The following is a 27,310-nucleotide window of genomic DNA, read 5'->3' on the forward strand; positions in this document are numbered from 1 at the left end:
ATACTGAATCCACACAGAAGAAAAAATTCAGTGAGGAAGCACGCATTTTCTTTGTTACGTGGATTTTTTTCTCAATTCCATATCAAATTAATTCAATACAAAAAGTTTAAATATTAGTGAAAATAAAATTATGGATTAATTCTTAAAAAAACATTGAAATCTGTGCTCGATGCTTAAAAGGCAAGTCTAAATCTTGCCCTACAAATATCCTTTTACAGTATTATTGCATGGCGGACATTTTGTAAAGTTTTTCTTTTTGTGTGTTTTTTTTTCTGCAAGATAAAAAGCGTGATTTAAAATTCAAGATTTTCTTCGTTATTAGTTTCGCTTCAGTTTTGCATTTGTAAAAATCAAAATAGTGTAATTTCAATTCAATATCATTAAATTAAAAACGAAGATCTATTTTTTCTTAGTGATGTGTTAAGTTTGGTATCTATAATAGAAAAGAATTTTGTATGAATCTTTTTACATATATATATATATGTATATATATTATGACATATATATATACGTATTATGTACGTACATATGTGTATATTTGAACCAGACGAATGTCCTTAGTGCTTAGCTGCCAGTTAATTGCCGAAAAGAAAACATTAAATTATAAATTTGTTACATAAGTTTATTATAATAAGCCCCACTTTTTGTGTTGTTCCATTTATCATGTGCACTGCAACGTACCAATTATAATCTTGAAATCAATTTTATTTTACTCATTTGTATGTATATATTATCGCAGGCAATGAACACGCAAAATCAATCAGGAAACCATTAAAACTTACATATAAAATAGACGATTTGATCTAAAAAAAAAGAAATCAACAAAATGGACAACGAAATCAAGGAGCAGAAGGAGCAAAAAGTTGCAGAGGAATATCTATCCAGCTTAGCAGATCTAAACATGAACAGTAAGCCTCTGATAAATATGCTAACAATACTGGCAGAGGAGAACATTGAACATGCGGCCGTTATTGTGAAAGTGGTTGAACAACATATTGCTAAGGTTAGTATTATTTTAATAAATTAGTGTGTCAATTATGATTTATTAATGTGCAACCTATTTGGAATTAAGACAGAACGCCTTGTTTTTATTTTCTATGAGAAGTTTGTATTGAAGTATAGCTAATGTAGCCATGAAAATATTGCTACCGTGGCGTTGGTTGAAGCATTGACCTTGAGAAAATCCGCCAATTTTAGAAAACGTAAATTGTTTTTCATGTTACTGAATTATGTGGAAATCAATAAAAGTACTGTTATCTCTTATTCGTACTAATAATTAATTGCATTATTTTTGGTTTCTATCTATTTTTTTTTTGTGGTTATTACTTATGTTCTACATTTTCGTGATACTTCGATTCATTGGAGTTCGAAAAGTTCCAAGCTAGAATAAAGTTAATTAAATTAAATTGTCGAATCTATTTTTTCGATCATAAGAACACGTGCAAACACTCTTATTTTTTCAGACAGAATAAAAAATATATATTGTGGTACAGTGTATCAAAATCAAACTTGTACACGACATAAGTAATATGAAACCATTATATTCTAAAACAAATCTTTTAATTTTTCAATTTCAACAGTCACTAAAGAAAAACTATTATTTGACTTGATTGTCAAAAAACACCTTAAGTTAAACTCGTACATGCTCTTTTTTTCATTTAAGTTTGTCATATTTAATATCAATTTAAGTTTTATTAGTTCATTATTGCGAGTTTTTTCAAACCTAAAATGTTTGAGTGTATTCGAAATGGGTAGAAAATGCGGCCAAACATCTGTAGATGTGCGAAATGTGGTTAAAATGCTTTTTAATAATAGAAAGACTTTGCGAGAAGTTGGTGTTTTAGTAAATCGTAGTCACTCAACGGTACAATACATAATAAAGCAGAGGTACAGGGAAGAAGGAGCATTGAAAATAAAAGCCAAGTTAGAATTAGATTGAATATAATTCGTATATCTGGGCATTTGCCCCTAAAACAAGTTTAAATCTCTTGGATAGAATACAAAAAAAGACTTTAAAAAAGATATGCCATAGAACTATAATCGAAACATTTACATCGGTAGAACACCGCGGCAATGTTAGAGATTCTTTTTTAAATCGCACATCGTGAATGTGAAATGCTTTAGCCAACTCTGTTTTTCATTTTGATGTTCAGAACTATAAGCCCAATGTGCACCGGTATCTCCTCTTAAATCCTTCCCTATTTTCCTAATACTCTCACTGAGTTTAAATATAAACATATAAAGGATACTAATAACCTAAATTGTTTTAATGATTTTGATGAATGAAAAGGAAAGGTTAAGGAAAATAGTATTTTAATAAGAAACAACTACAATTCACGTGTAGCCATGAAGAAGCCGTTCGGAAGTAAAATCAACAAGTTAAAGTAAGATGCATTCGCCAAATAGAACCCTTGGAAAGATGTTAAATTGGTGAGACCAATAAAAAGGTCAAAGAAAAAAAAAAATTAAGATCGACGGTTGCATATCACATACAATGCTTACAAGTGTAGATAAACTTGTAATAAGAGATTGTTTCATCACTGAAAATGTATGAAACTATTTGGAGGACCGTGTAAAATCGCACCATGTTTCTAATAAAATGTACCTTAAAAAGATGCTGTTGGAGGAATAAAAAAAAACACGTCTCTCTCATTATGAAAAATCTTTTCGATCTTTGCCGAAAAGGTTAAAGGCTTTCAAAGACAAAAAGGGTCCTCCAACTAAGTTTTAAATTGTAATTGATTTGGTTCATATTCTTTTTCTAACCGAATGCATACTGTACGAGTTTAACTTATGTGAGTCTTCATTTGTTTTTAGTAAAAATTAACTTTAAACTGTTGCGTTTTGCTACTTTTGTTTAAAAAAAAAATATTTTGAGTAACCATATTAGTGTTCCAAAAATAAAAACTATTGCAGTAGACATCGTAATAAACAAATTAAGTTATTAGTGAAAAACAAAACAAAGTGTATATACATGAATATATATATATGCATCGCAAATTAAAAAAAAAAAGACTGTCCTAACTCAACAAAAAAACATCATTCTTCAGAAAACGAGAGTAAACAATTTGAGTTATCGAATTTCAAAATTGTTTTCATGCCCAAAAATTAATTTTGTTTTCAAGTTACAGATATTACGTTCTGGGTTTAAACTTCACCGTTTAGTAGAATTTCTTGTGTGTAGGCAACGGCCTAGTCACTGATAAAGTTTCAGTTCCCATCGATCACCGAAATCAAGCATCAGTGAGCGTGGTTAGTATACAGATAGGGGACCGTCTCGAAAACCTATAGGGTGCTGTTGTCATGTGTTCTTTCTGTCTATTGTCTGTCTAGTCGCTCAAGGTGCTCTGTTCTCTACTCTGTACATTTATGAGCTGAGTAGAATGTAATGTGATTTCCTATGTGTTTAGATCCGGCGGTATTCTCTTTAATGAGCGATAATCGCCTAACTTATTGACTGTGGTTCCAAAAAGACTTCAAATTCAAAGATATTAAATCAATCAAATAAAAAAATAGAACACTGTAAACAATTTTATCCATTTTCATTTTAAGTTAGGTAGGTAATTGTCAATATTTTAGTACTCGTGGCATGATAGTTAGTGCGTTGCAATAGAGCTCTTGGGTTCAATCCCTGCCTGTGCCATCTATAGTTTTTTTTCACCGATACTGCCTCTTGAGGCATACCTAACAAATTCTCCAAGAGTAATTCTTGTTCTAAAAATTGCATTCTTAAATTAGCCGTCCGGATTCGACTTGAAACTGTAGGAATTGGGTGTTGTAAGTCACTAGGTCCTAGTCCTCAACGGACTATTGCGCCAGCTAATTTATTTATTTTTAAGTTTTCAATATTATTTTAATAAAATTGTCGAGATCAATAAAATAAGAACTCAGGGAATTATATCCTGAGATATTTTGCTGCAGAATATACATTTTTAATTTTCAGAACCTCTTTTAAATACTTTATTTACTTATCAATTTTGTAATAATTTTGTATATACTTAACCTTAAATTTTTGCCTAGTGTTGTTCCGTTAGAAAGCGAAAAAATTGTGTTCGAATTAAACAGAAAACTCAATTCCCGTTTTGACTTTTTGTTGCAATAACCCTCACATTTTTTTGTGTGAAAAATTCATTCTAACTCAAACTCAAGTTAAGTAGATTTAATGGTTTCCTTTGAAAGTTAAATTCTCCGAAAATAAATAATCCCCTTTTTTTAAAATGCAATGAAAAGTAATACTTTAAAATATAAAAAACTGTTCGTCTAGCGGTAAAGGGATTGGGTATTTTGTTTTTGATTCCAAAATAAATGAATTCTTAAAACAAAAAATGGACCATATTTAATGTGGTGTAAAATTGCAAATTGAGGTTAAATTAATTTTTTAACAAACCGAAACTTGTATGACAAAAAAAAATATCAAATTTGATATTCCAATTTTCAAAGCTTCGTCCAGAGATAATATTTAAATAATTAATGAATTCCACATTTCTGAACTGTATTCACATAACTAAATGTATGTAACACATTGTAGTTTGTTCATTAATAATTTGAATAGTTACACATGTAATCTAAACATTACTGCAGCTTGTAGTCTTTAAACAATATTAAGATTTTAACCATATTTTGTATTAATAATGATCAAATGCATACTAATGGAAATCTTTGTTGAATCCAAATATGTACGTTATTGTGCAGCTATGACCAAAGTAATAGGAACATTATTTACTTTTACATTTAACTGTTTTTGTTTTAAGTAAAATTGTTTGATTACAAATTTGTGGAAAGATTTTTAATATGAGACTTCATTCAAAAGTCTACTTTTTCTTTAAATGTGCCAAAAACAAATAGATAGAGCCAAACACTAACACCAACATGAAGTTATATTGATACGTCATAATTCAAACATATTCATAAGTGAGTTTCCAAAAGTATTTAAAAGTTATGTACATTTTTTTTTAAAGTAATATGAAAATGATTTTTGGCATTTATCAACATTGATAAAAAGGTTAAAGCTTAACTTTTGTTGTCATGAAAAGATCTGCAGCAAGGCTTTGGAACACAAGTCAGCTCTTGAAATGTTTTTCCTATTCAGCAGAAATCAGACCCCAACGCACAATCTTCAAAAAAGATCCAATCACAAACTCATTGAAAAACAGAATTAGTAAATTGTTATTAGAACAAACAAAAATAGTTTTGTCTCTATTAATGTGGCCACCTATCCTGTACTAAAAAAAAAAACACTATTACGCTCTAAACAAATATTGTTGTGTATACAATTATCATGACCACATATTTTTTTTAAATTTTTTTAAAGGTACATCCAGATATAAAGCTTCCTATTCTCTACTTAATTGATTCAATTGTTAAAAATGTGAAAAATACATACATTCCACTATTTAGTCAATGTATTGTTAACATTTTTTGTGGAGTATTTGAGCAGGTGAATAATTATTTAATTTGTATGATTTATTTTGAAATAACATTACATTTTATTAAAAAGGTAAGCGAAAAAATCCGCGAAAGAATGTACACTCTCCGACAGACATGGAATGAAGTATTCACTGCACAAAAATTATACACACTTGACGTCAAGGTTAACTGTATGGACAGGAACTGGCCAATAACAGCAAAAGTTATAAAATCACCATCAATTCACGTGAATCCAAATTTTCTAAAAAAGGTCCGTAAATACTTTTAATTCAAAAATAAACAAGTTTTAATGGTTAATTTTTGCTTTAATTTTTAGAATGAAATGGAAGCAACACTTCGAGTGAAAACACGTGAACTTTTAGAGCTGGAAAAAAGGAAACTAGAATTGGAGTTAGAAGCTACAAAGAAATTATTGCAGGAACAAGAAAAGCAGCTTTGTAAGCAGACAGAGAGTGTGAAAATATCACCGGAACATCCCCCACAAGCTCGTCAACCTCCGGTCGGGGCGATGCAAAAACCAAACTACATTGGAATAAATACTTATCAAAAATTTCGCAATAATGGACCAAGACAACCACCTCCAAATATGATGAATATGCAACAGGTAAAACATATCAAAAGTTATCTTATCTCATATTTACTTTTTTGTTAAACTATTATCTTAATAATTTTGGAAATTATGTAACATCTTTTTGCTCTAAAATTGCATGTCCTTCGCTTAAAAAATCAATACTCTTCTTGTGTCCCCCTACTCCAAAATGTCAATTAACTGTAGAGATATGATGGTAAAAGTGTGTGTATAATCTAAAGCATTGTTTCTCATCTATCAAACTAATAAGAAAAAATATTGAATGATCTTGAAACCTCCTTTTTGTATTATTTATCGATTCAAAGCCGCATTCTTCATATAATAAAATGTTTCATTTTTATAGAGCCTGTGTCCGAATTATTCCAAAGTTATCTTAAGATAAGTAGTGAATAGCACAGTCCAAATGTATATGATTCAATAACTGCTTGTGACACCAAAAACATTTTTTCATGAGTATGTACGAAAAACAAATGCAAGGGTTGGTGGAGGTGTGTACCCTGAACGACTGAAATTAAGTATCTCATTCCGCCCTCCCAAGAATTTTATCGTGTTTCGGGTGGAGCTTTTGCAGATAAATGAAATCTTGTCCCAACTTAAAAAAAAAACTTGATATCAACATCTGACATCCTTATATTCTCAGATAGTCAAGTTGCTCTGAACTCTGTCTCTACAAACTCTATAACTGTCCAGAAATGTCGAATCATCTCTAAATGGAGATGGCACAACAGGTTATATTCAGCTTTGCGGGTTAAGCACGCAACGTGGCTAGGCGCATTCTCAAATGACTTGCAGAAGCTGTATGGAGAAAGAAGAGGAGACAACAGTTACATAGGAACATTTTTCTATAACGATCATTTTATTTCATTTCGTAATCAGTCTTCTCACGTTTCGTAATGGATTCAAACTTGTTCCATTGAGCTTAGAAGAAAGCCACAAGATTCATGTGGTAACAGAATGGGCCATTAAAGTGGACTAAGTGTGTCTTACTCGTTGCTTGGCAGTACGTTGGAATTCGGGCGGTAAAACACTTCTTGGATTTACAGAGAAAATCTAACACTTAGCAGTGTTTGCGACGTGAGATAAATCCATACCTAGAACTGTCATAAGTTTCAAGATAATTTTAATTATACGAGTAGTTTTGTGGTGAGGTCGCAGGAATTAAATTAAAAGCAAAAACAAATTTTTTGAATAAGAAAAGAATAACCTCGTCTTGAATACATTAGCTTTTTAGTCAATTCCTTAATCAATTCATCTGTTTAATGTGTCGAACATATTTGTGTAAATTCTATTATTATTTCCGTATTGAGCTTCTTTCTCAATATATTATTTTGTAGGCTTCCTACCTTAATATGTTTATGCAATTCAGTTTTAAAAATAATCTCTTTTTCAGATTTATCCACCCGGAGTACCTCCGCCGCAGCTTATTCCCCAACAAAAACCAAAAGTTCATCCTGTGAACCCAATCATGATGAATACAATCCGCCATCGTGATCCACGTCTTGCTCGACAACAACAACAACAGCAGCAGCCATCCCCGCAAGAAAAAGAAGTTAGATCAAAACAAAATAATGTCAACTTTCCACAAACCCAAACAGCAGATCAACAACCCTCTTCTAATCAAGTTATGACCAGCGGTAATCAAGGTTCTAGTTCATATAGAAATTCTAAGTCATTTGATTCTCGTTCCACAAAACGTCGTGATATTGATCGACCAAATCATGATCGTTCGCCAAGGGAAAGATCTGTGAGAGATCGTTCATCAAAATCTCGAAGCGAAGAAGAACATTCTGACGGTGGAAGCGGAGGAAGATCCAAATCTTCAACTACATCAACGAGTCGTAATAAAATAGGTGGCAGTCGGTCACGTAGTGAAAGTAAATCACCAACACGTGTTAGATCATCATCGACAAGATCATCCAATCGAAGTGGAAGCAGCTCCCGTGATAAAGAACGACGTGGTACAAGTAATAAGAGCAGTTCTTTCGATCGAAGAAAGAATAGCAGCAGAGTCAACGATTCAAAATATTTGCCTGCATGTCCGAAAATAGATGAAGGATCAGAACCCCAAAATGTTTCAACTAACAAAAAGAACAACTCTCCTCCTCCCACATCTTCACCGGCTAAATTCAAAGATCCCAAATCGAAATCAACTACTTCAGTAAAAACCTTAAAAACGTACGCAGGACGCAAGCATAAACCACGTACTCCATCACCAAATGCCACGAAAGATGTTGACTTGAGAATTATCCATCCAGATAAAAGGGCCAGGCTTACTTCACTTAAAAGTGATACACCAGCAGAAGAAGAAAAGGTCATTATGCCTCCTCCGCCGCCTTCATTGGAATCGATACCAACAAAACTTCAAACAGAGGAAAAGACTGTAATACCAGAGGTGATCGCTTCGAATATTGATCAAGTGTCAACAGAAATTGATCCACTAATTACCAACGTTACTGCTAAAACTTTAGATCAAAGTAAGAATGATTCTATAAAATTTACAGTTAGTATTTCTACAATAACGTTTCGAAAAGAGAGTTTGCGTAAGATTATCCCCGAAGTAGTGCACATTTTGCTTATGATAATGGTTCCATTACGACCATTATTGGCGACAAGGCTTGGGACAACATTGAGATTTTCCCCGTCTTCGTCGTCTATAGTTGTTCTATTAGGAAAAGAATTGGGCATTACTTGAATGTTAGTTTATGTTATAATTTGACATGGAAAACATTGTTTAAAATAAATAAACTTAAAGCTGTTTATTGATGCTGGCTGCGCAGGAAGAACTATTTAAATTCTATGGTGCTTCTAAGGTAAAGGGAAGATAGTTCTCTCTTTATAAGATAAACAAAATAACTGATTGATAAAGAGATGGAAAAAAAAATAAAATATAAAAACTGGATTTGTTGTTTTTATTCTTGAGTGTTTGACACTGCTATGCGGCATACATTGTTGGGATTTATTCTATTGCTTAGTTTTTCATTGAAAAATCTTCCTTTTCCTCTTAAAGCCGTTTAATATTTTTATGTGTTTCAATTTTTTTTTTTTTTTCATAATGTGCTCTGCTCCGTGGGAGAAATTTAAACAAAAAAAACTATAATTTTTCACTTGATGTACAAATTGTGTAAAAACGTTTATATCAAACAAAGATAAAATATATAAAAGCTTAGTTGTTAAGAAATAGTAAACAGAAAAAATAAATAAAACAATTTTTTCAAACCACAACCATTTTAAAAATATTTCTACCGGTAAAAAGGTTTGTTTGCGATTTTTATATTATTCAGGGACTAGTTTTTGTTTTAATTTAAAAGTCGCCTTGGATGCCAATCACTCTCTCTCTCTCAAAAAATACCTCACTCTTAAAAAATATTTTTTTTTGTTATAACAACAAAAACGATAAATAATTGTTTATAGATTTAGAAGCGATTCATTCTGTAAAGGATGTTGACTTAAGACAATTTCAAAGAATAACAAGTAAAGCACATCAAGCTTCCTCTACACCAGCGTTAGTTGTTCAATCGATTAATAAAATAGAAAAATCTTCAGAAATAGCAACGTGCAGCACCAGTACTAATGCCAACATCATCAACAACACCAAAATGGATGTCGAAAACAATGAAGTGAAGGAAGAACTTAAAGCAAACGTCACCGATGCTGTTACTAAACTTGAAGACGATCGTAAAGAAGAAGTTATATTGAACGGTAAACCAATTGGCGAAAATAAACGTCCTTCAACTGATGACGCCGCCGCGGAACCTGATGCAAAACGTACCAAGTCTGGCAAAATGGACGGGTGAGTGTTTACCTTCTAATATTTTATGTATAAATTAAGTTAATCCTAAGAACACCATCCTTCTTTGTGGGGAAAGAAGTTCAGTTTTTCCGAAAACACGAGTATGTTGATAATTAACATTTAAGCATTTATTGTGTATTTTTTCACTACAACTTGTTTAAAGTTAAGTTCATACAAAGCTTAATCTTGTACACTGTTATCATGTTGAAATATTTTATATACATTTGTATCAGTTTTAAAATATTGATCAAAATTTTGTTTTGATGTAATTCGCAAGCACTGCATCCGCATGTTAGCTATAATTGAGCGATAATCGACAGTTAAAATAACATACAAACTTATACAAGACTGTTGAAAAAAATTACCTGATGTACTTAAAATATACAGATTGATAATTTTATTGAATTGATTTGGACTTAATAACGAACATATTTCGATTAAAATAAAAAAATAGACTTAATTTGAAGAAAAAACAAATGTGACATCGTCATAATGTTTATGGGTCTTTTAAGAAGGTCAATTTCCCTGGGAACTGTGCAATCTGTTATTTTAATTACAAAGTAGTCTTTAATACTTAACATCAACAGAGGTTATGCGCTCTTGTGATTCTGAGTGGAATTAAAGTTTTACAATAATGAACATAAAATTCTTAAAAAGATTAAACATTGATATTGACACAAATTCGGAAGAGATCAAAACTGAACACATATAGTTGTGTTCATAAAAATAGCAGTGCTCTTCAAATAAAACAAAAAGCCCTTCAATAATTTAAAATATTTTATTCATAATAAAAGAAAATAAGTATTATCGATTTTTAACCGTTAGCTTTGTCACAGTAAAAACCGTTTTTAAATATTTGGCTGTTCATAAAAGTAGCAGTGCATGACAAAGTACTAGATCTATTACGTAAGAAGTAAAAAAAAACTTTAATAAGTTATATAAAAGTATACAAATAATTTTAGCTTACAATTAGTAATTTGTTGCATAACTATTGTTTTTTATGATGCTTCGCATCTACGTGGCATCGAGTCCATTAAAAATGACATCTCCCGACTGGTTCCACGAATCACGCACTGCTTCCCACAATTCTTTCGAATTCTTGGCTTTTGCTTTATGAACTGCGTTCATCCCATACAAATTTGCGATGAGGTTAAGATCGGGGGCTTGAGCGGGGCCACTCCATATCGGATAACTTCTGCTCAAACCATGATTTTGCCTTTTTTTGACGTATGCTTTGAGTCATAGTCTTGTTGGTATACCCAAACCAACGGCGTTTTCTCTTCAGCGTAGGATAACATAACAAAATGTTCACATACTCGGTTGCATCCCTTATACCCCCCATGGGATAAATAGGCCCGACCCAGTAATATGAAAAGCAACCCCATATCATAAAAGACGTCTTCGTATTGTGACAGCGCTATGGAAGGGTTCTGTTTTGCTAACTGAGTAATACCGAAAAATAAAAAAAAAAATATTTTTAAAACCTTGTAATTATAAAATCAAAACCACTGCTATTTTTATGAACACTCTATATCCAGAAAGTTTGAAATATGTAATAGGTGTTCACCGGGAAAAGTAGAGTATAACTTCAAACTAAAAGTCTCTAATGTGAAAACGAAAGACCGTTAGATGCAAGTGACATGTTAATCTGTTTTTGTAAGAATTTCCGTTATTTAAATAATGGACAATCTAATAAAATGTGACCAGCACTGCTATTTTTATGACCACAACTGTAGCTACAATTTATTTCATACAAATTTTTAGTAGAAATCAAAATATATTTTGACTACGAGCAATATTAAATTTTAAAAAAAAGTTTTTACTTCAGTATGGAAATGGCTAAGATGATAATTGAAAACCTTTTTCAGTCGTTTGCGTAAGCGTATGGTAGCCCTATTCAAAAACGACATATTTGTTGCAAAATTAATATCACATTTGTGTTGTGAAGGCTTTTTAGCACTTTAACTTAATAATAATATATATAAAATTCGACCATTTTGATTGTCGTTTATCAACAATCACCTTAGTTGATTCCACCTCAGTTCTACCTTTGTGATTGGGTGCTATCATATTTAAGGTCGCATTAAAAATCAACGCAACAAAAAACAAATCACACAACTCATTTTTAATCAGACTAATTTGCTGAAAGTTCAGTTTAACCTCTTTGTATACGCTTAGAAGTATATTCAAATATTTGTTTAAAAATAATAATGCTTTTACTTTATAAAAAAATCATACTTCTTTATTTTCCATATAAAGAAAAGCAGTTTGTTATTTTCAAAATATTAATTGCAATTTACCTGTCACATCTATTACGAAGGGTAAAGAGAATGAAATTAAATATTTTGCTCATGTTGTGCTCCGATCTTCAAGTCTTTATTTGAAGGTTTCGTTTTCCAAATAAAGAAAAAATCAACAACCCATTTTCTTTGCCATTATATTATGCTTTGATCTTAAAGGTTAAGTCTTCCATATAACAAAATAAACAAATCATCACGATAGTGACTTGATCGACTGGTCTTACGGGTTACAACCCCAGTTGTTGCAAATAATAAATGATCGTACTTGATGTCATTTTAGCATCTTTGCCTTGTGTTTTTTAATTCCAGAAGTGAACAGAACCTAGTGGAATATTATAAAGCCTCCCTAAGAAAAATATTTTTTTCGTATACGATCGGCGAGACCCGTTATGTTAAAAATGTGTATATATTTTTTCCATTTCAATTCGATTTCAGGGTTTCATCTTCATTCTGCACAAAATCTTTTTTTTTTAATCTCTTGATTAGATTATTAGATTGAGCTCGAATATTTACCTTTTTGGATACCATAAAAATTGGCATTCCATAATATTAACTTCTATTTATCTATAAGTAGTAATTTATGGACGTTGTTAAGAATGTGTTGAGAGTTGAACACTTTAATTTTCCTTACCAATATTAAAGGCTACTAAAATCTCTTTTATTTATTAAGAAAGGTCTATTATAAACTATAATTTTTCATTGGCAGTTACGCAATGTCAGTAATAGGCATTTTAAAAATTTAAAAACTATGTATGGCTTCTTGTGCATCAATTACTTATTTACAACACTCAACAAATTAGTTGAATGTTCACATCTTAAGCCAACGAATTTAAAACAATCTCTGATTATTAAATAATATTCTATGTACAGTGATGTAAAAACTAATAGAAAGTATCTTAGCTTGCAAATTCTATTGTAATTAAAAGTGTATTGGAAAGAGTATAAACAAATTAAAAAAATATCTATCAACTCTCCATTAAAATATATAATATTAAATTGTGAAACTTGAAACAAAAGGAAATAATTATAAAAAAAATCTCGAAAATGTTTCCCACTTATTTGCCTTGGAAAAAATAATTAAGAATCTTTTATTTTTGTAATAGAATTATTTAATGTTTAAAATGGTTGCTAAACCTTAAATACATGGTCGTTGCACATTTATTTTATATTCTATTAAAAAAAAGAAGATAAATCGAAACGAGATATGTTTTAAAGAATTACCAATAAAAACTTACATTTTTCGCACTTCATATCTTACTTGTACCAATCGCGCTTTTTGCAGACTAAAAAACAAGGATGCCCGACGCTAATGGCAGCTTGTTTTGACGTTTATGAACATAACTTCTGCAAATTACATGCGTTTGTTCGATGGAAAAACTGACTATGAACATGTGTACCGTAGGTCTAATTTACGTTTATAAAAACATACATTACTTTAAAATCAAATACTTTTGATGGACCTTCCATTAAGTATATTGTGTTATGGTGATTATATTCTTTTTACATTTTTTATGAATGCTTCGGCTCTTTACCTTAAGTAAATCCTCATTTATTGTCATGTCCTCTTCGGCTAAAGAATATTTCTGAAAAAAAAAATCAAATTAATTTTCGGCTCAAATATCTTTTCAAAAATTTAAAATATGAGCTTCAAATTAATTTTATCTTGTAAAAAATATTGTTGTTAACATTTAGTAAAATATTGAGAAAAATCATCGGGATAATTCTCTAGTGTTCCTTTTTAGAAAACCCAACATTTTATATGCTTTATTAACTATATAGTCAATGTGACTACTAAATGTGAACTTCCTATCAAATATGACTTCTAAATCCTTCTTTTCAGTTACTTTATCTAATGTTATATTATTGATAGTGTAATCAAATACTATTGTTGCAATTTTTCTTGAGCATATAAAGCTTTGAAATTTGGCTACATTTAAGAAAAGAAGATTTTTATTGCACCATGATGCAAGTTCACATAAATCTTCTTGAAATAAATAAATAACAATCAATTAGAGAATGTATAGTTCTGAAAATTTGAACGTCGTCAGCATATAATAAATACCTGGAAAACTGGAAAATGTATCATTGATAAACAAATTAAAGAACAAAGGACCAATTTGACTTTCTTGAGGGACGCCCGAGGTTACTTTTATGCACTTAGAAAAATATTTGTGTATCTTAACGAATTGGGTTCGTTCAGTAAGACACGAACGTATCCATTCTAAAAGTATGGAGTGGATACCAAGTTTGGACAATATATATAATAATATTTCATGGTTTACTCTATCAAATGCCTTGGCAAAGTAAAGATGATGTCGGTCTGGAGACCACTTTCAAATCCACTAAAAACTAAATCACACAAAATAGTGAGATTTGTAGCTGTAGATCTGCCGGAAACAAATCCATGCTGAGAATCGGATACTATTTGTTTTATAAGAAAAATGAGCTTATCACATACAATAAGCCCGGAGATTGTGCTGCTTCTTGCCTAATTTCTTGTTCCACTTCATCAATTGGAATTGATCCAGCCAAATTGCGCGCAAAGTCAACTGTTAATTTAGACCAAATTTTGGTTATTGCTATTGTGTCATTGGATGGTCATGTACGATTGTTATATATCCAGAATGCTTAAGAGTGCCCTCAATTGGTACCAAATCTCCAAAACCGTAATAAGATAAACATCCTCAAAACATCACCGTGCCACCTCCGAATCTGTTTAGCGGCTGAACTGCATCTTTCTTCATCTCACGTTTTAAATGCATAAAGCGTTTAGTAAGCGAGCCCTGGAATTGAAATACAGCCTCATCTGTCCACAACACATTATACCAAATCTGTAGAGGCTTTTGATTGACTCCAAGGCAAATGCGAGGCGTATTGCTTTTTTGGTTTCAGGAATATCGAAAACTTATGTTAATTTCTATTAACCTCCGGCGCAGTGTAGCATCACTGACTTTTTTCCAATAAGCTGATTCGATGCTGCTGCAACCTTAACAGGACTTATTGTGGGATCTTGTATAATTGTGCCTATGAATTTTCTGCATTCTCTTGTACCGTTATCCTTACCAAAAACAAATTTCGTGGACATTAAAATAGATAAATTCTGGATTTAAAAATTACTGTAATATCTGGTAGCCTGGCCATTAGCTGTAGAACACATTTGAGAGGCAGGTTCTCGATATTCACCTTCATATTTTCATCCACTTTACCCTCAATCAAATGTATCGGTCCAACGCCATACCAAGAAAATTAACCCCAAAAGTATGATACTGCCGCCACCATTTTTGACCGTTTTCTGGATGTATTTGGGATTCAGTTCTTTCAAATTAAGCCTTCTGACGGTTTGTTTGCCATCGGTTTGTTTCGTCCACTTTTACCTCCTTCCCACTCCGATCAAAATGATCGTGTTTTTGTTTTCCCTAGAAAGGGCACCATATTGCGATCATTCTGAGTTAGATTCAACAAGTCTTCAACGAACAGTTCTGGAAGTTATTGGAAGCTGTAGTTTTTTTTAATTTTAATTGAAGACTTGTAAGGACCTTTTTTTTTGAGTCGCAAATTATCTTTCAGTCTTCTCTTGGGGTTGTTTTGTTTGGTTTTCCCTTCTGTTTTTTGGCTCTCAGCGTTCAAATTGCTTTTGCAATCAACTTAAGAGATCTGCTCATTATTCTGGCTATTGCCCTTTAAGATTTGTTCTCACTTAGTAGAATTAAAATGACAGCCTTCTCTTCTAGGGAACAATGCTTACCGCGACCCATGTTTTCCTTAGAATTAATTGTAATATAATTAAAATAATTTAAATTTACTTCCTAAAGTGAACTTATTGTCTTATAAAACTAATATTTTTGATCCTAGTTAAATATTAAGGTCTATGTTCCAATGTGTTTATATTTTAAAGACCACCAAAAACAAAGTCTTACCTGAGGAACAGTTCATCTCCAAACAATTAACTCACAAAAAAAAATAAAACCCATGTTATTTTGCATAAGAAAGTCTAACTTCTTTTTTGATAAAGGTTAAAACTACTTCTAATGCATGTTGTTGTTTTAATTGGGTTTACTCTTAGGAACTGTCTCTGTGTCTATTTTGATGCCCATGTCTGTATGTATGTATGTACTATAGTAAAATGCATTTATTTTTGGTACCTAACTCATTTTTTATTTTTATGTGTGGAATCATCTGGCCCGATTTCTTCGTTAAATTCTTCGCTTATTCTTAAATCTGTATAACAAGAAGTCATTCGGCTCACCCACTATAAACTTTGAGTATAGAAAATTAGTAGTTGACAAAATGAAATATATTTCATATTAAAAAATAAATACAGCTGCCGAAAGAGAACAATCGAATAAAAACACATGCTTCTAAAGGGTTAAAAGTATGTTTGAAGTTGTAATATTGTGGGTGACCTATAATTTAACTCAGCACTGTATTTGCATTTTCTGTACAAATTAGACAAAATTCTTTACTGGTTTTATTTTCTTGACTGTAAGGCAAGGGAAATTTTGCATGCAAACATCAGGAAATTTATTTTGAAACTGAGTGTTCATTAAAAATGAAGTATTTTGAAAATTCGTGTATATGTATATCATGTACTTTTAATTTCTCAATTACGGTTATCAGAAACGGAAGGATAAACAAACACATACAAGATATTATTAATATTTATTAACAAGCAATTAAAATTACAAGCGAATATAAAATTTAACAAGCCTAGCTGCAGAGAATATTGGCTTATTTGCTTGAAAATTCAAGTTACAATTTTTGCTTTTTTGAGAAACTCAGTAATATTATTTATATTTGTTAAGCTGGGATTTTTGAGGATTTCATACATGGGAATATTTTTTAATTTTTTTTTTTAAATTATGGGCTGCATCAACAGACAATATACCAAAATATGTTTAAGACCAAGGATGGTGTTACAAGTGGAGCAGGTTGGAGGGTCGTTTTTGTTGAGGAGGTATTGGTGGGAAGCAGTAGTGTTTCCAAATCGAAGTCTAGCAAAGTTGATTATTTTTTGTTTGGAACAGTTAGTAGGGTACATCGGCGTAGATTTTAAGGGGTTTATATCCTTGTAGTGATGCTGATGTAGGCTCCAGTCGTGAATATTTTTTGCAGAAGATATCTTTCCGGTATGCTTGAGGAGATCGGATTTGGTGAATAAGTTAAAGGTGAGTACAGGTGTGTTTTTGGCTGAGTCCGCTGCACTGTCGGTGTATTCGTTTCAGTCACCGCGTAAAATGTGGTGTCTGGAGCTTTAGAGCCATCGGTGAAGATAAATCTCCGTCCGTCAGATCTTAAGGCAGAGGCGGTACATAAATAAAGTTGGAGATATGTGCTGTTTGCTGTTTTCATATTTTGTTAGATCCAATATCAGCGATTTAGGATTGATAAACCATGGCGGGTAGCGTGAGTCGATGAGTCGTTCTCTTTTGGTTGGTAGATTGTTAAGCCTTGATTCTTTGAGAATTGTACCGATGGCAGATGGAATACGTTTAGTTAGTTTTTGATTCGATGTTTTTTTGACGTCGTTGTCGATGATGGAGTTCTTGGAGAATACTAGTTTTGCGAGCATTCTTAAAGTTAGTGTATCTCTTCGTACTTCGATGCTGGGGAGGCCTGCTTCATTTAGGATATTTTTTATTGGAGTTGTTGGAAAGGCGTTTATGCTTCTTCTAGCTGCTGTGTGGTAAATGGGTTTGATGATGTTTAAAACATACTTTGGGCAGTGACCATATATAACCAGCCCATAATCAATTTTACTTAGAACTAAAGTTTTGGTTATGTATAAAAGGGTGTTAATATGTACATTGCTTTTATTTGTTGCTAAATATCTTATTATGCTAGTTCGTGCAGCTAGGTATTTCTTAAGCTCTTAATATTCTTTCCAAGAATATTTACAGTTAAATATCAATCCTAAATTACTTAAGTTACTAACATTATTTATCATAGTGCTGTTTATGTTAAGGTTGGATTGTTGACAATTTTTTTTTGCGACATACATGAAGCATTTTACATTTTTCAAATAAAAGTTTTACACCTGATTTTTTTGATTCAATTATCTTATTAATCTTATATTATATCTTCTAATGCGATTTTAAATAAAGATTTGCATTTATTTAGGTCATTAATTTTGCATAAAATATAAATATCATCTGCATAGCTGCAATGATCTAAAAGCTGGTATCTAATTAATATTGCGTAAATATCATAGAAGGCAATAAGAAACAGTCTTACCAAGAGAGGTGATCAATGGGGAATACCGTTATGAAGCGGGTAGCTGGAAGAGTAGACGTTATTGGTTTTTACCACAAGTTTTCTGTTTGTTAAAAATGATTTTATTAATTAAAGTTTCTTATTAATTTGAAAATTGACGATATAATAACACAAAATTACGAAGCTTGGGTTATACATTTCGTTAATAATCAATCTTGGCGATCTAAAGGATAACAAACAAAATATAAAGTTTATTTAAAATTTATAAAACATCGAAAATTCAGCTGAACGCTAATTTGATTTGAAAAAAGGTCAATTGACATGTCTACGACACGTGAGTTAACACGGCAATATAATTTGTCTGATGAGAAAAAGAAAACAATAATTTCGAGGATCTCGAAGCTATGGCCTTGACTAACCTTAACTTAAAACCAATAAGCTATCTTACCAAGCCGAATGGATACCATTCCTTTCTCCATATCATCTAAGATCGACAGAGACAAAGCGTTGCTTTTTACGGGAAAGCTTAAGAAGTGTATTGCCTCTAAACTTTAAAAATAATGGCGGGATTCTATTCAAGTGCAATGTACATATGTATGTATGTAATATTGTATATAGAAAATTCAATAAAGTATTCGGACATATTTATTTATATCTTGCAATTATTTTATATATATCCGGTAACATATTTAACTCAGTTCTAATTTGTTCATTATAGCAGACAATTACAGTCTGCCAGATTGAAAATAAAACAATTAATGTACATAATAAGCCCCTATTCAATAAACTTGCTTTATACTTTTCTGAAAACATTTCCTCGTATTTCTCTGAAAATGAGGTAATTTTATTAAAAGGTGGACCTGGACAGTATCTTCTCTTTCTCAAAGGTTGCACACATTAAACTCTAGCGGTAAATCAGGCTCGTTTAAAATGAAATTTAAATCGAGTAGTTCAGTACATAGTCTGAATAACATAGAGATCACATGAAAATTATTGGAATTCTTTAAATCTGCAAGATTACGATTTAATCTGCTATAAGTTGTTTTGTAGAACGATTATTATTATTATACTTTATTGAACAATAATATAATTACAAAATTCAATAAATATTTATCAGAGCATTAGTTACCAGGGCCATCAGCTCCATTCTGTACAATAAATTAAAAGCTTCAACAATATTTTCAGCTCTACATTTCGCAGACCCTTGACATGGTGATGGGTATATTTAAATTAAATCCATATTCTTCAGCAAGACCTTGCCACTCTCGGTACCAACTGTTTTAGTCTTTTAACGCTACTCTTTTTCACGAATATTAAATTTAATGAAAGTGTTCTAGATAACAACTATATCATACTAACATTTTACTCCTTCCGGTTCTGAATACGAATGTTTTTAGTTTGATCTTAAAGTTGTGAACAAAGAATAAAACGAGTGTTCAATATAAAGTTTTATTTGTAAGAAAAGAGGTGAGTAGCTAACAATGTGCGAATACATTTTTCAGTAAATATCACAGCATATACCTAATTGTTGTGTTCCAAACTGAAGTAAAAAAATGAGTAATATTATGTCGTCTTTAAATCAAATGAACTTGTCCTATATTAATTAAGTTAAATTGTTGTAATTAGGGATGATTGCTTCATTTCCAATGAAATAAGCATTTTAATTTTGTTTGTATTGTATTCATATCCGATATTCTTATAAAATGGATTTTAATAGTTCTATGTACAGACAAATCTATGGCTTTAGATCATGGAAACAATTCGTTTTGGTAGCATAAACCATTAAAACAAAATTTCAAAATTGATTATGACTATGTATAACCTATAGTTTGTAAACAGCCAGAGTTAAAAAATAACTACTTACTTAATAAGAAACTAATACAATTTATCAGCTCTAAAAATACAAAAAATTAAGCATACATATAATTATTTTACAGACGGTATTAAAAAACGGATTCCACTTCACACACTTCATGTTTGTTTTAGATGCGATCCTTAAAACCAATTAATATAAATCATTGAGACAAATATAACAAGGGCAAATGCCCATACAAATAAGTAACCCTCATTGAGAAATTTAGTTTTTTATTGTTAGATGCAAACATTCGAATTGGACTTAATAATTTTTCCATTAGCTCAAGTTTTTGAAATATACCTCTTAAGATATGTTAAAAAATCCATAATTATGGTGTTTGTAATGCTAAGTTAAAGTGAATAATAATAAATTCGATGATACTTTTGCAAAGTTTAAATGTTTTTCTTTTAGATACATTTTGAATCTTTTTGGTTTCCCAATTAGTTTCTAGAAAGATTCATAAGTTTTCTTTCTTTTTCATGCTTTGGTGCTGATTTCGTATCTGAAATACGGTTTAGGCGCGTGTTCAATATTTAAACAAAAACTTGTTTTTCACGTTATTTTTATACTTTTTCAATAAATTTCAGAAACTTGTTTGGAAAACTAATTCGTTATCAGAACAAAAAATTATCTTCAAATAGTGTCTACAAACGATAGGTAAACCCTAATGATGATTTTTTACAAAATGTACATTACTAAAACAAACCTAGTATGATGTTTTTTTTTCGAATTTAAAAATGCTGTATCTCAAAAACTTAATGAGATAAAGTAATTGTTGAAGTCCTACACGCACTAAGGCCAACGAAAACCTTAGAAAAAGTATTATTTCATTATCTATTATAAAACCTTCTTGACCACCGAATCAATTAAAAATTTAAAAAGACGATAAATTAGTTTTATTTCGACATATGCTGTTTTTCCAAAATTACACGTAAAATCAGAAGAATGTGTACAGTTGAGGCCTACGTAACTTATACTACTTATAGAAAGGCTGTAGGCTTTTTTAATATATGCAATGTAATTAACTCAAAATAATAGCCCAATCCTTATGTGCTATAACAATAATATTTTATATTGTTATAATATAATTGTTATAAGCAATCACATAAATGTATTTATATCAAATGTTTTTTTGTCAATCAAATAAGTAAAAAATACTCCAGTAATGTATTAATAAATGTAATTAAAAAGAAAACACCAAAAGGTTTTTAAGTGAAACTTATAGGTTTGTTTTTAAACGCATATTTGCATTCGTAAGGTATGGCGCATTATTTGAACCACGCCTTAAAGAAGAATAAAAAGTGAAACTGCACTTATTTATTTTATCGTACAAAAATTACATACTTATGATAATGTGGCACATAACTGAATCAATACTCGATTTATCTGCACGTTTGTGTTTTTATTTTTAAATTATTTTTCACTTTCATTATGATTTTTTAAGTTCAAATAACACTATTCTAATAAATTTCCTATATTAATCAATTGTTGTTTTTTAACACAGCTTATTTGGAACTGAAGATGTTGACCTAAGAACAGTTATACCCACTGTGATTCTGAATCCAAATACTACCGGAATAATGACCCCTCCGCCTCCACCTGTTATTTCAAATGAAAAAGAAAATTGGGCTAAAGTAAAGGTAATTCAAAAATATAATTGTGAAAAAAAAATACTTAAGTCCAACAAATACTATTTCGTTAGGGATCACCTGCAATCAAGATTACGCCGAATAAATCGAGTCTAGATGATGTTCGAGCCAAGTTAGCAAAAGCAGCTAGATTCAGTAATAAAATGGGTACGTTTATACATTGAACTACAGGATAACGTAATTGATTTTAATTTTTTTTTATAGAAAAATCTCATAGAGAACTCTCTCAAAGGTTTAAAATACACGAGCTTCAAGATGAAACAACTTCTCAAGAATGTAACGACACTAAAATCCGTACAATCATAAGTCAAGCCCAGGAGTTACTTGAAACAAGAAACATCAACCAGGAACAATATCATAATTTAGTTAAAACTGTTATGCAAATTAATGAAACTAATAAACTTAATGCTGCCAAACGCCTTGAATCGCTTAATTCAGGTGGAAAAAGTTTTGACCAGCAAATGGAAGATATACACGTTGATGCAGATAAAGTTGCTCGTGACGCTGTTCACAAAAAACGTATACCGAAATTATCAAAAGATTCAGCCACAACTTGTTCTACTACAGATAACGTAAACGAAAACAAGGAAATAATTGATATATTAGATGACAACTCCCAAGATAATGTGGATTCATTTTCTTCCTCAAGGACGATCACTGGAGAGAAGGAAAAGAGAGTTAAGGTGTCAAAATGGTCCGCTCCTGTTCAGTCTGTTAGCAACCATGCTGCCCAATCTCAAACACAGCCCCAGAGACAACGATTTGGCGCCGGTAATAGACCTCCATTCAACAACAGAATGGCCATTCCAAGTCCGTGGCAAAATCCAAATAGTGTTTTCAATGGTAATCCTCAACCTCGGCGACCAAGTACAGTTCCAGCTCCACCACAGCCTCCAACATTCGTCATTCCAAAACCATGCAATTCAATTGACAATCCTCAAGAGGATGTAGTGCGCTCAATAACAATCGATGGTCGTACTAAAGAAATTCGTTTTTATGGTAATGTTGCAATTGTGTTTATGGATTGGGACCAACCAAGAGAAATTGGATTCCAGCCAGGTACAAGAAGTATTACCATTGATAATAAAGAACCAATCGTACTGAATTTCAATGACGATTACAAAGAAGTGACGATTGACGGAGAACCCCATCGTATGCGTTTTGCCTTTCCGTCTCGGGAGCTTTATATTGATGAGCATTGGTATGAAGTTTACTTTGGTGGCCCAGCAATGCGAATACCACTTAATAATAAAATTCACTTACTACAAGCTGAAGGTCCACCTCCTCAAGTACACATTGGTATACTGAGAAGAGACTTGGTGGTAGGTAAGATCAACATGATAGTTGATGCTAGGAATATTATTCCCGTTTTCCTAGACGCTAACCCGCAAACATTCACTATCGATGGACATCAGCATGTTATTGAATTTGCTGACAATTTAAAGACTGTTATTATAAACGGTGAAATCCTTAATGTAGAATATGGGGGTTTACCTAAGAGTTTGATGCTGGCAGGCCGGAAATATTTTGTACGGTTTGGCACTTTGCCCTCAGGAATAGTGGCTGGCCAACACATAATCAAAGATATGAAGTATCTCAACATGCAACCACCCTCGGAGTTAGAAAATATCCCTGCCCCACCTATCGCAAGCATTGCAGATACTGAAACTGAAATCAATTCAATACCAAATCCAGGTACAATGGTAGTGAAAGAACCGCCTATTCTACCAACGGCGATTGCCTCACCACCCCTTTCCACCCAATCGGTTTCAATTCCTGGAATAACTCCAATGCTCCCAAATGTCAACATTGACGAACTTTTCCAAAAGCTCATATCAACTGGAATTATTAATACTGTTTCGAATCCCAGTGGTGCTCCCGATAATAAAGATGTCAAGGAGGAAGAAACCAAACCTGTTAAAGAGTTCGAACCCATAAAGCCAATTAATCTGAACGTCCCTGAGACTATTAAAACACGTCAAGGAGCTATCATTAATGCTCTTTTTTGTGGTATGCAATGCAGTAGTTGCGGTGTACGTTTTCCTCCCGAGCAGACTATAAAATATAGCCAGCACTTGGATTGGCACTTCCGGCAAAACCGTAGGGAGCGAGATTCGACAAGAAAAGCTCATTCAAGGAAATGGTACTATGAAGTCTCTGACTGGTTGCAGTATGAAGAAATCGAGGATTTGGAAGATCGTGAAAAGAATTTCTTTGAATCACAACAAATAGATCTAGAAAATATTGATGAGAATTCTAATCAACGCACCGCTAACTCTCCGATCCCAAGTTGTCCTGCTGAACCAGGTGATGTTGATCGTGCATGCGATATGTGTCAAGAGAAATTTGAACAATTTTATAACGAAGATCAGGAAGAATGGCATTTGCGAGCAGCTATAAGAGTCGAGGATAAAATTTATCATCCTCTTTGCTACGAAGATTATAAGGTATGAATACATATACATATGTAAGTTGTAGGTGATTTTTAAAATTTTAGTACAATGCGTTTCGCCCACGCTTAGGTACGTCAGTTGGTATCATCAGTTAGAACAGTTAACTGATGTCCTTCGTTAAGAGATGAAAAATGTATATCATACTAAATTATTAAGTTCTGATTGATTGTTTTCAGAAATAACCAAAAATTGACATTGCTATTTTTATGTTATATGTACTTGAGTTAAATTTAAATTTCTTTTTTTTCAAGGCCTCACTTAACCCACCCGCCCCTGAGATTGAGGACAAAATTGAGGATCAGAATATAACCGCGATCACAATTGATGATGACAATGCAGTGGATGTGGCAATTGTTAAAAAAGAAAATCTCGATGGTATTTCCGATTTCTTTTTGTAATTTTCTTAAAGGATTCATAATAATGAACATTTACCAGGTACAGAGGCCGAGACACAAGTAATCCCAGATGAGGACGACGATGATGACGATGTGATTGTTGTTCCAGCTGAAGAGCCATCCATTACGGAAATTGATGATGATGAAGAATATGTTCCAATAAATATGAGCAGAGAAGAAATGGGCGGCGTTGCTGATATAGAAACATCTTCTACTGCAGTCAATGAAACAATGGAATCAGATGTGGAAATTCAAGAACCAAATATTCCTTTTACGGATCTAGATACTTATATAGAAAAACCTTCCTTGGCCGACAATAACTCACAATCATCAATGTTCAACGTAAAAATTAAAGAAGAGCCTAAAGATGAAGATGAGGATGATGGCTTTGAGGATGTTGGTATTGTTCTGATGCCAGAGGAGGAAATTTCTATTCAGAGCAGTGGTAAGTTAAAACAATACGTTTAAATACATATCAGTGTTTTTAATTGAACATATAATTTGTAGATGAAAATACAGGAACACGAACAATATCGTCAACTGTGTCAACTCCAATGCCGTCCCCGATTATTGCTGATGCTCTTCCTGAAACATCTCAACCACCTTCAGAAGATGCACCTGCTGCAACTGCAACTGCGACATTGATGGAGATACCAGAAGCTGGAGATTCATTGGAAGAAAATTTAGAATCACACGATAATCCCCTATGCTCGACTTCAGCTTTACTGGGCGTGAATAAAATTAAGATTAATATGACAAAAAATATTGTAACCAGTAATAATAGTACTTCAATTTCTACAACAAAACCGATTAGTCTTAATCAAAACCCTAACCCTACCACATCTAGTGGTAACGTTAGCAATATATCAACTATTCCAGTTCTTTGCAGTGGTCCTTTATCTATTAACACTATTCCTGCTTTGCCCCTTGAATCCTCCGCTGTAAGTGGAGAAGAGAGTTCTTTGTTTTCTGGTCATTCAGCATTTTCTGCAGCTTCTTCATTTTGCACACCCATTTCATCATCAGCTTCAAGTGAAACTTCTAGCAATGTAATACAAGTTATCACTTCACATACAACTTTAGGACCAACCAATGTAGATTCATTTTCAAATTGTATAAAAGTTATTGGTTCCAGTTCGGCTGGCGGCGGAGCAATTAACGCTCTCTCAACAGTTAGAGACAGTACCACTCCTCCTCTAGCGACTGTTTCGAAACCAGTTGAAGTTGAAGAGGTCGAGCCAACATTTACCTTTAAACCAGAATTGCAAAATGTTAAACTGAAAAAAGTCAAGAAAATTGACTGTGGCGTTGAAGCATCTGGCTTATGTTCAATAATGTAATGCAACGTTTTTTTTTTTAATATTATTTAAATCTAAATATTGTAAATATATTAAATCGTTAATTTTTATATAGAATTTTTTTAAATTATAAAAATGTATATACATCCCATTAATCCTAAGCACATTATGTGCACAATTATGTTTTACGTCAACATTAATTTACTATTTTATTATATTTTTGAGTTCGAATCGCAACCGCATTATTTATAAGCTCTATACTAATTTTATTTCTAGATTTGTTATCGATGAGATAAAATAAACACATAATTCATTAAAAACGGAAAAAATGTAATAAAAAGTAATGTTTTTAGAAAAAAATGTGATAAATTTTCTATGCAAAACTATCGATAAGTTAATGAAAAACATTTAAAAAAAAAATTAGAACATGAATAAAAAATTTAAGAAAACAACTGATATACTTACTCATTTTTCTTGTTTAAACAAATAGTAACAACAACATCATTTCAATGATGGTGAAATATTTACTTGAATTTATCCTTAAATGTTATTTTAATATAGAACATTGGAATATGTGGGTCTATCTGGTTAATAAATAAATAAAAGTATTCATACACCATTTGATTTTCTTTTTTTTTTCAATGTAACAATAAGTGTTATGTTGTATTGTTGGAAATGTTTCTCACCTAGGATCAAAACAAATATACATGTCTAGAGAATCCGATCACAAGTTGTCCTGCATGCGGTATGTGTCAAGAGAAATTTGAACAATTTTATAACGATGATCAGGAAGAATGGCATTTACGAACAGCTAGAAGAGTCGAGGCTGAAATGTATCATCCTCTTTGCTTCGAATATTATAAGGTATGAATATTTATGTAAGTGCGAGGTAAATTATAATTCCTAGGTATTTTTTTTTGAAATGTTAGTACAATGCGTTTCCAAGTACGTCAGTTGGTATCTTCAGTTAGAACTGTTGTTTGCACCCAATGCCAAATGTTATTTCTTAACAATAAGTGATGTATTGTTGGAAATGTTTCCCACCTTGGAGCACTAGGAACATAAAAGTTTTTATGAACTGAATAGCATCAAGGAAAACCAAATTTTAGGGAAATTTGTCTGTCTTTTATAGGATCTTCGTTTTGAACACGGGAGATATACATACAACATATACAATAAAAGTGTACGAAAAAGATCATTTTGGTACAACCGTCCGTCTTTTAACATTTATAAACAATGTTTCTATGTGTACTTTTGTTTTCTTTACGATTAGGATTATAGTTACTAAGGCGGCGGTGATTGTAAAATGTTTGTTTCACATTTTTACACATTTTAGAGCTATAT

At 31.9% G+C, this 27,310-nt stretch overlaps 1 protein-coding gene across 1 annotated transcript; it reads left to right on the forward strand.

Moving 5' to 3' along the window:
- LOC129948789 (uncharacterized) lies at positions 1–26,422 on the forward strand. The gene is made up of 13 exons (XM_056059819.1): positions 1–180; positions 740–1,003; positions 5,312–5,437; positions 5,498–5,677; positions 5,744–6,031; positions 7,407–8,490; positions 9,560–9,806; positions 21,676–21,811; positions 21,874–21,967; positions 22,025–24,267; positions 24,525–24,648; positions 24,709–25,113; positions 25,176–26,422. The coding sequence occupies exons 2-13, from the start codon at positions 827–829 to the stop codon at positions 26,006–26,008; spliced, it is 5,937 nt and encodes a 1,978-aa protein (XP_055915794.1). The 5' UTR covers positions 1–180; positions 740–826; the 3' UTR covers positions 26,009–26,422.
- Positions 26,423–27,310: the final 888 nt, after the last annotated feature.

This window comes from Eupeodes corollae, chromosome 3, assembly GCF_945859685.1.
Source record: "Eupeodes corollae chromosome 3, idEupCoro1.1, whole genome shotgun sequence".
Taxonomy (NCBI): Eukaryota; Metazoa; Arthropoda; class Insecta; order Diptera; family Syrphidae; genus Eupeodes; species Eupeodes corollae.

What these genes read in the sequence shown, in the direction of transcription:
- LOC129948789 (XM_056059819.1), top strand. Translation starts at nt 827, where the DNA reads ATGGACAACGAAATCAAGGAGCAGAAGGAGCAAAAAGTTGCAGAGGAA. An exon ending in TGCTAAAACTTTAGATCAAA is followed by an intron (nt 8,491 to 9,559) that starts GTAAGAATGATT and finishes AAAAATCTTCAG; the next exon opens with AAATAGCAACGTGCAGCACC. An exon ending in TAGATTCAGTAATAAAATGG is followed by an intron (nt 21,968 to 22,024) that starts GTACGTTTATAC and finishes TTTTTTTTATAG; the next exon opens with AAAAATCTCATAGAGAACTC.